This window comes from Panthera uncia, chromosome D1 (genome assembly GCF_023721935.1).
Source record: "Panthera uncia isolate 11264 chromosome D1, Puncia_PCG_1.0, whole genome shotgun sequence".
NCBI lineage: Eukaryota > Metazoa > Chordata > Mammalia > Carnivora > Felidae > Panthera > Panthera uncia.
The window spans coordinates 1,859,725-1,869,581 of NC_064808.1; the positions used below are offsets into that span (position 1 = coordinate 1,859,725).

At 59.5% G+C, this 9,857-nt stretch overlaps 1 protein-coding gene across 1 annotated transcript in view; it reads left to right on the forward strand.

Moving 5' to 3' along the window:
• SHANK2 (SH3 and multiple ankyrin repeat domains 2) overlaps positions 1–9,857 on the forward strand; it is a 340,509-nt gene that overhangs the window by 111,034 nt on the left and 219,618 nt on the right. The window contains exon 9 of the mRNA XM_049641610.1: positions 3,497–3,613. Within this exon, the coding sequence (XP_049497567.1) occupies positions 3,497–3,613 (117 nt within the window). The remainder of the gene's footprint in view (positions 1–3,496; positions 3,614–9,857) is intronic.

Consider the following 9,857-nt stretch of genomic DNA (forward strand, 5'->3'; position numbering starts at 1 on the left):
CAGGCGTGGGCAGGGCCAGGCCGGGGCCTCCCGAGGCCTCTCTCCTTGTGTGTGGACGGCCGTCCTCTTCCTGCGTCCTCATGGGGTCGTCTCTGTCTGTGTGTCTGGGTCCTGATCCCCTCTTCTTACAAGGACCCTGGTCACACAGGATCAGGACCCACCCTGGAGACTGAGTGTTGTTACCTCAGTCACCTCTGCAAAGCCCCTGTCTTTAGACAAGGTCATGGTCTGGGGTGCTGGGGGGGGTCAGGACTCCAACATAGGAATTTGGGAGGACATAGTTCAGCACGTTTTCTCCACTCCCCTTGGGGCAGGCAGCAAGGCCACAACCGGCCTTTGAAAGCCACAGAACGGAGGGCCAGGGGCAGCCAGTGGCTCGAGTCAGCAAGCCACGTTTGCTTGCGTTTGGGCGAGAGAGTGTCTGTGCACCGATGGGCACCTCAGTTCCCGACCAGGGGAGGGCTGAAGGGGTGCGAATGTTGTTTTCTGAGCATTTGGCGGTGATGTCCCCGGCTCACATTGTGAGCACGGGCTGTAGGAGAACTGCCTGAGCGTGGCGTGGTTGGAGGAATTTTATTGGTGGCACAGAACCGGCAGAGGCACTTGCTGCGCGTCTGCAATGCAGTGAACTCTGCATTGTTCCCACCGCATTGCAGGACCCCGGGGACGCCTCTCAGCCGGCTGCGCCTTTAGGGCTGTGGCTGCATCACAGCAGGTGGCCAGCAGGTGGCAGTAAAGCGCTTGAAGGAAGGAGTGGCCTTTTCCCTAGTTTAACTGCAGATTATGGGGTTGGCCAGTGATGGGGCGGGTGTTGGCGTGGCTGGGATGAACCCCACATCTCGTGGGGACACTTCTCCTCCAGATACGCATGCCCAGGAGTTTCGCAGGCAGTCGATGTGGGGTGGAGCCCCACACGCATGCGTTTCCCAGAAAGCGCCTGGTAAAAAATGGTTAAGATACAGGAGTGTGAAGTGCTTTCTTAGATGTCAGCTTTCTGGCCTCTGGCCTCCCTTTCAAGCTGCCTCTCGAAGGCCAGAAGCCACAACACCCTTTCCAAAAGAAAGCGGCGGGGGGCGGGGGGGGGGGGACAGCTAGTGTAGCTTATCTCGGGGGAGCACAGATTTCTTCCTTTCCTGAGCTTTAAGGTCTTTGTGTCAAGCACGTACTGGTTTCTCTTTCTAAATTGTACAGGACTATTTTCGTTTCAAACTTCCGGAAGAGATATAATCCCCATCCGCCCCGCCCCCCGACCATCCCTTGTACTGAAAGGCTCCCCTCGGGGGGCCCCGACGGATTGCCTGCCATCTGGGAGGGTCCGTGGGACCCCTGTGATATCACAGGGCAGGCATTTTGGAGGTTGCCCCTCAGCTCGGGTGCAGCGGTCCGGGGTGTGCGTTGTGGCGGGAATACTTACCGTAGGGCCGGCATCGTGTTCCTGGCATTCACGTGTCGGGTGGCACGGGGTGACACTGCCCATCCCCGGCGACGTTAACTCTGACCGCCTGACCGGGTGGGGGGAGTCTGCCGAGCTCCTCTCTTTCCTTCGGTAATTAGAGTTTTGTGGGGTCTGTGAGGCTCCCACAAGTTCTTTCCCCCTCCCCCGTTCACCTGCCGGTGTTTCTCCCCTGCATCAACGATCCCCATCACGGCTGCTGACGGTGGTGGTGGGGGGCGGTTTCTGCTCCCATCCTCTGGGGACAGCTGATGAGCCAAGGCCCCTTTGACCTAAGGAACAGAGATCTCAACTCAGCCTGGTAGAAGAAATAAAAACTCCTCCCCGGCTTGGTGTCCTGGGAAGTTCGGGCATCGTTGCGGTTGAGGGGGGCTCTGTCACGGGCTGTGTGCGTGTCTGTCCTTGTCTCGTGTCTGGCCTCCCTCCCTCCCTTTCTCTCCCCGGTGCCCCTTCTCCTTCAGGGGGACCCCAGCGGCCGTAGGCTTCGGTGGGTTTTCCGCCAGCTGTCCCGGAAGAAAGGAAGCTTCTGACTGGTCTTCCGGCCTTGTTCCTCACGGGGCCCCCGCGTGCCCCCAGCTTGGGGCCGGTTGTCCAGGCCGGTGGGCTGTGCCCGTGGCAGTGGTGGGGCAGGGCAGGCCCCCCCCCCGACCTCTGAGAGCGCGGCGGGGGCCCCCCAGGAAGCGCAGGACGAGAGGGAGGGCAGGTCAGACACCCGCATCCAGACAACGCTGCTTTGTGAATTAGTGACTTTGCTCCACGGGAAGCACAGCAGTGCGATGGGCGTTTCTCGGGTTTTCTGTTTAAGCTCCTCCAGGTCATAGGTCCGACGTCTTTCCTGTCATCTCCCACTCCTCGGTGAGGCACTGCCCTTTCCCGCAGACCGTGCACGGGGGCAGCCCCCCGGTCCGCCCAGTTATCCGGAATGCGCGACAGTGAGATCTGCCCACCCCATCCTGGCCGGCCTGTGTCCTTCCCGCTGCGCGCCTCAGTGGCCACCCTCGGCGTAGGAAGTGCGGGTCGGGACCCGCTCCCTGGCTTTCCCATCTCCCTTCCGGGTTGTCGTGTCTCACGAGGACACTGGCTTTCGTGCCTTCGATGCTGCCCGTTGACGGCCACACGCTGGCCTTTCCCGGGGTGCCAGGAAAGTGCGGGCAGGTGGGGTGGGGGGGCCGGTTGGATCTGACTGCCTGGCCCAACACCGCGTGGCGTACCCTGAACCCCCTGCGGGAGCTGGACGGCAGCGCCCTGGTCGCAGCGTGGGGTTCCCGGCTCCCTGTGATGCCCCTTTCATTCAGGCGGGGGCCGGCCTGGCGCCAGGCATCACGCAGGCCCTCTCAGGTCCCTTTTCCTACGTGATTCTCATAAAAGCCCTGTGTGGAGTGGGGTTTACATCTGCATGTGAAGACATAGGCTCATGGGGGAAAGTTCTGGAAAATGGAAGGTCCGTGACTTGGGCACAGATCTGTTTGACCCCAGAGCCCTGGTGGTTTGTGAATAGCACGTGTTACCTCCTTGAAGGGCTCAGGGAGGGAGAAGTCTCCCCATGGGGCTGCCTGCCCCCTGCCTCCAGAAAGCCCCTCAGCAGGTAGGTTACATTTTACAGCAGTAGTGGGGCTCCCTTCCCTGGACACAGCAGGGGCTGGACGCACCCCTTGTGGCTGTTTTCACACCCACCGGGGGGGGATGGGGTTTGGGTAAGCAAGGCCAGGGACGGAGCCTCCCGGTTTGCATTTTGGGGGGCCGGCCCCCAAGGCCAGAGGAGAGGTGCCCCATGTGTCCCTGGGCTTCGGGCCCCCAGGCCTGAATGAAAGGGGCATCGGGGCCCTTCACAGACCTGCGGTCCCGGAGCCCGGCATACGTCCTCGTCCCGGCATGAGGTCCCCCACCCTGTACCCCGTCAGGGTTCTGGTGGGCCCCCGGAGGCTCAGGGTGCTGTGGGTGCCCGTGTGTTGGGGCCTGGACTGCGGTCGGCCACGCCGCAGCTGCCGGGGAGCTTGGGGAGTCGCGGCGGTTCTCTGACCGACGGCGGGGCTCTCGTTTCAGGCCTGCAGGTACGGCCACGTGCAGCACCTGGAACACCTGCTCTTCTACGGGGCGGACATGGCGGCCCAGAACGCCTCCGGGAACACGGCCCTGCACATCTGTGCCCTCTACAACCAGGTGAGTGGGCGTGCAAGCCGGGGCGGTGTCCGACTCGGCACAGGGGCCACCACAGGGCCCCGCAGGCGGGCCCCAGACAACGCGCATCTGTTCTCCCAGGCCTGGAGGCTGGAGGTCCCGGATCAGGGCGCGGGCAGATTTGGTTCCTAGTGAGAGCCCCTCCCGGCTGCAGACGGCCGTCTTCTGTCTGTGTGTCACGCGGTGGGGAGAGATCAGTGCCCTCTGTGTCTCCTCCGACAAGGGCGCTGTCCCGTCAGGACCCGGGCGTGGAACCCTCAGCGCCTCCTCGAGAGCCATTTCCAAAATCCCTCGCATCGGGGGTCAGGGCTTCACGTAGGAACGTGGGGAGACGCCTCCAGCCACAGCAAGGTGCGACCTTCACCTGCTTCTTTGAGGATGGTTACCCCGTTGTGGAAGAGAGGAAGCCAGGGCGCGGGGAAGCGAAGGGAGCGGACGCCCGGCCAGAGCCCTTTCCTAGGCTGTACGACCGCACTGTCTGCCTTCCAGAACAGGCCTGGGGACCCCAGGGTGGCTTCTCTGCTGGGACGTGCGGGGGGCGGGGGACAGATGGGACCCGAGGAACGGGAAGGGTGCGGCGGATAGAGCCCCCGAGATGGTTCCGGGACCCGCAGGACTCCCACAGGACCACGGTGCCACGGAGGCGAACCTTCCCACCGCTGCGTTACGAACAAGCTCTCGGTGGCTTTCTCTTTCTAACCTGGTAAAACGTATACGACAGAAACATCTGCGATTTTGACCATTTTTAACCGTGTGGCTCAGTGATGCTAACTACCTTCACGTTGCTATGCACCCAGCCCCCATCCGTCTCTGGGATTTTCCATTTTCCCAACTGAAACTCTGTCCCTTTAAGCACCAACTCCCCAGCCCCCCGCGCCCACCGTCTACCTTGGGTCTCTGTGCATCTGGCTCTGCTGGGGACCCCGTACCAGTGGAATCCTGCCCCATTTGTCCTTTTGCGTTGGTTCATTTCACCAAGCGGAGCGTTCTCAAGGTCCACCGGTGGCAGGTGGCAGAGCGTCCTTTTTCATGGCGCCATAGTATTTCATTGTGTGCAGGGACCACGGTTTGTTTGCCCGTTCATCCCTTGATGGGCACTTGGTGCCCACGCCCCTTGCCGTTGTGAACAACGCTGCTGTGCACGTGGGCGTGCGGGCGTCTCTTCAAGGCACTACTGTCCGTTCTTTAGGGGCTGAACCTCCAAGCGGAGCCTCGAAGTGAACAAAAGCACGTGCTCTTGTGTGTTAGATAGGAGACCACGGGAAGCTGGGGATGAGCTTGCCCGGCGTGCACTGAGGGGTGGGATACGACCCCTGCCTTTCAGGAGCGTGACTCCTAAACAGGACCGTGTGACACCCCGCTGGTCCCTCCGGGAGGCACCGTAGTGGCGCTGAAGACAGCGGAGATGCTCCCAGGGGCCGTGGAAGCGGCCGGGGCTTCTGGGAGGCGGCGGGTTGAAGCCACGGCTTCTGTGCCCTGCACGGGGCTGGGAGGAGGGTCAGTGTCCTCGAGGCTCCAAGTCCAGATGACTTCTGGACACCAGTATCGAAGGTGTTCTCAGCTCCTCCTTCCTTTTCTTCTTTCTCTGACTTCAAGGAACGTTGACTCTGGAGGGTAGTGCGGTCTGGACACTATGCTGAGAGCTGAGCAGAACGTTGGGGGGCTCCACCAGCTGGAGGAACAGAGGGAGATCTTCGGGGGGCCCCCAGGCAGTGGGCACTTTGCTTGTCTTCTCTGCCGTCAGCGCCGTCTTCCCAGTGTGATGTCATCTTCCTGAGTGAAATCTTCAGACTTTGTCTGCACCTGTGTCCTTTCGCTGGCCGTCCCTAGACTTCAGCCACTCTGAAGTCCAACCTTGCTTCTAGCTCTTAAACGTCCCTAGATTCTCTGCCCTGGAAAACTCCTATGCATCCTTCCAGACCCAACTCAGATATCCTGCCCTTGGTCAAGCCTTCTCTTGATGGGTCCCTGGCAACATTAGTCGTGTCGTTTTGTTCTGCGCCCTTTTTGCAAGATAACCAGGGTGGACTGCCCAGGACCGGGCCGTGGTTATGCCTTGCCCGTCCCCTTGGACCCACCTTCTCAGAGGCATAAACTGCCATCTTTTAGGGTCTCTTGCTTGTCTGGCACGGCAGAGCGGCTCAGCCAGAGGAGGGTGGGGTGGGGTTTCAGCTGCAGCCTCCTCCTCAATGGAATCGTATCGGCGGGATTTGCGTGCAGCTGGGTCGGTAGACGCCACACGGCATTTGGATGTCGGGACGGCTTTAGGAGCTGGGAGCTACCTCGCTGGGCTGCACCAGGGAAACGCACATTGTGAGGCTTGGCCGTGGCTGGCAAAACAGCTGTGCCAACATGTGCTTCTTAATTACTGCCTTAGAGGCGAAGAATTTTCCCCGGTAGATTTCAAGCATATTTTATCATGAATTAAAAAAAAAAAAAAAAAAAAAAAAACAGGAAAAATGTTTTCTGTCACTTGAAATAATTGTGGACAAGATGGTCTCTGAAGGTGCCGGTGGCATTTTATTAGGAAAGGTTAAAACATCTCACTTCTACTCTGACTTACAGAGGGCATCACTCTACCGGTCCCATATCCGTCCCTACCTCTCAGCTGACGGCTTCCGGAAGACCCTTACCCCAGGGGCCTTAGGAGGATTTTCCTCCCAGGTATTTTCTCGTAGGAGCAAACATTTTCTGTAAAGGGCCAGTTAGTAAATATTTTCAGCTCTGTGGGCCACACGGGCTTTGTCACGGCTACTCCCCTCCACCACTGCGGTATGAACTCGGCAACGGACGATGTATGGATGGGTGAGTGTGGCTCTGGCCGATCCAACTCGATTTGTAAGACCGGCAGGACAGGCTGAGTTGGGCCGTGGGCCGTATTTGCCAAGCCTGGGCCGGGAAGATTGCATCTACACCCTCCCCAGACATGCGTGTAGACGGACTCCCTGCTCCAGAGCTGAGCGACTTCCTCCCCGTGTGCCAGGGGGCCCCGTGGCTGGGTGACAGCCGTGCCCTCCCCAGGGTCCTGAGATCAGCCCTTGGCCGCTCCTGCCTTCACATCCCTGCTCTGCAGCACGGGTCCAGATGCTGAGGTTCAGTCACCTGTTACGCATCGCGTTGTCCCCGCTTGCATTACCTTCCAGGGGCTGTTGTGGAGGGTCACAGGCTCGGGGCTCGGTGGCCCCCAGCCCCTGGACACCATGTCCAGTTGGAAGTCAGCGGGTGCTCTGGGATCGAGCCTCGTGAATCCCTCGTTCCTTCCCTGGGGTGCTGGCGTGGCCTTTAATCTCCTCCTTCAGGCCCTCCCCTAACCATTGGGGGGGTCTGACCGAAGCAGCAAGAGGAGTGGTCCAGACGGCATCTCAGCGTGACTCAGAGAGATACAGCCCCGTAGCCACGTCCTCCAGGCACCTGTGATGAACTTCTAGGAGCAGCGGAGTCTCCTAGTCTTTGTCCCGCACGTACCTCCATTGGACTTGACCAGAGCCCCGTCCCCTCCTCTGTCACCACTGTGCTGAGCTCCTCCTTTCTACCCATGTGTGCTTCACCTGCGGCACCAGGCCGGGCTCAGTGCAGGCCAGAGGAACCACTTTGCAACTTCAAGCAGAAGGGGACGTCCAAGGAGCACATCCAGAGCACTCTGGGAAATCATAGACTGCTCCGGGGGTGGGGACACCGTGTCATGAGGTCAGAATAGGCTGCAGGGAAAGGACTTAAGGAACAGCCACAGTGAAGTGAACTTTCGGTGCAGGGAGACATGGCAGTCTGGGCTCCATGTGGCCTAAACCGTGACCTTGCTGCGTTATCTGGGGCGCACTCCTGTCTCTCTTGGGCTCTGAATTCCCCCTTTGGTAATGTAGGCACAATCCTCCCTAACTCCCAGGGTTGCTAAGAGACATAACAGACAGGTGGTATATCAGCCACACAGTGGATGCTGGGTAAATGGTGACTGTCATGGGGACGATGGGGATGATGGTGATGATGCTGGTAAAGGTGAAGGTGTTCATGGTGACGACGGTGCCGAAAATGCCGGCTCTCGTGGCCAGAGGCCGATAGTCCCACCGCTGCTGCTAACTTGCCTTTTGCCAAGCCTCTGCCCGTGAACTCTGAAAGCATCCAGGTTTATGAATTTGATGTGTGTGTTTTATCAATTTTGGGCAGGCCTCGTCCGCACACTTCTAATAGAATACACTGCGATCAGAATATTCTCTTCTCTCATGAAATCAACTAATTGGGGCTTTGATTGGAAGCAGCAAACTGTGTCTAGCCTGCCAGGTCCCTCAGCCTCGTGCTGGCTTTCCTGGAGCCCCAGAGGGAGGCAGGCAGCCTGGTGTTTGTTTTTTGGGCTCCGATAATGAAGGAAGGGAGGGGGTCTTAAATCTCAGAGGTTACTGGGCCAGACCAATTTGTGTGGAGGAGGAGAAATAATCCTGCCTCTTATTCCGGTGGCAGCCGAGGTAAGAAGAGACGGGCTGCATCTCTGTGCCCCTTCTGGTGTCAGTGGAGTGCCCGTCAGCATGGTGGCTGCCTCCACGGGGTCATCACAGGGTGGTCGTCCTCAGGGGCTCTGGGGGGGCTGTGTCTTGCTGAAGGAGGGCGTCCACAGGGACTTTCCATTTGTCCGTCTATCTATCTGTCTATCTATCTATCTATCTATCTATTTGTATGTTTTTACTTAATTTTGGGGGAGAGAGAGAGAGAGAGACAGAATGCGAGCTGGGGAAGGGCAGAGAGAGAGGGAGACACAGAATCCAAAGCAGCCCGATGCAGGGCTCGAACTCACGAACTGAGATCATGACCTGAGCCGAAGTCGGACGCCCACCTGACTGAGCCACCCAGGCGCCCAGGGACTGTCCCTTTAGATCCCCCCAGTGAACCTGTGGTGGGTGCCATTGGTTGACATTGCCGTACAAGTATCAGGAGATGGAACTTGGCCCAGGCAGCTCGGCTATGTAAGGGGCAACGCTGGGCCCCCAACTTGCCCTGTATTTTGTCGCCGCCAGGCTGCGGGGACAGATAACTGTGGCCCTTGGCTTGGTGGGGATGGGGCTCCCGGACACACGTCAGGCCACGGCACCGTGGGCCACAGCACGGTCAGGTGTGGTCTTTGGGGGGCCGTGTTCCAGCTGCTCTGGCGATTTCAATCTCCCGACTCATTGTACCTTTCTTTTTCCCTGACTACGTGCATGTTACCTCTCAGATTTCCGTCCACCCACACAGGCTCGTTTCAAACTGGGGACGAGTCCCCGACTTACAGTTTGGGGTATTTGGCCAATCACATCTGTGACATTGACAGGGAGATCGCCTCCGTGCCATAGAGATGAAAACACGGGTGGGACTTGCAAATCCGGAATTCAATCCCTGGCTGTGGCCTTGAGGCCGTGGCCTTGACTGGGTGGTTTTGGGCAAACCCGTAACCGGCATCTTGCCACCCTGTCCTGTCTCCTCTTCTGTCTGCCTGTTTGCTTGTGTGCGGACCCCGCTGACCTTCCCCGGGGGCTCCCTGGAGCTTCCTCACCTGCCCCTCCATCAGGTTTCCATCCCTCCTGCTCCGGCAGCTGGCCACTCCCATGTGTCGCACGGTGCTGTGGCCCACGTTGTCTCCATGGTGACCCCAGGCAGACCTATCTGTGGCCTTTGGTACTTTCTAGAGAACACCTCTGCCCTGAGCTCTGGCGGTCGTACCTCATAGAAAACACGTAGGTGGCTCCTCCCACCATGTAAATAGCCCCCTTCTCTCCACGGCTTCCTGAAGTCCCGGCTGCCCTCCTGCTCCCTCGGCCACTTCTGGCCCCAGGCAGCCTCAGCTCCCTGCTGCCCCTCCCGCCCTTGGCGGCTGATGTCTTTCCCCTGATGGCCGCCCCCGGCTGGTCGTCCCCTCAGGCTTGCTTCTCTCTGATGCACTTTCCGTGGAAACCAGAGTGGCTTTGCACCGCGCACGTCTGCTGGTGTCCCTGTGATGGGAGGTCCCCTCACACAAACCCGAAGGCCCCTGCCCCTATGCACCTGTCACTTGTCACTTAGGCACCATCACCTGTCTCCTGCCCCTGTGCACCCGTCATCTGCCTCTGTCACCCACCCCTGTGCACCCATCTCCTGCCCCTGTGCACCCATCACCTGTCCCTGTGCACCTGTCACCTGCCCCTGTGTACCTGTCACCTGCTGTTGTGCACCTGTCACCTGTCACCTGCCCCTGTGCACCTGTAACCTGCCCCTGTGCACCCGT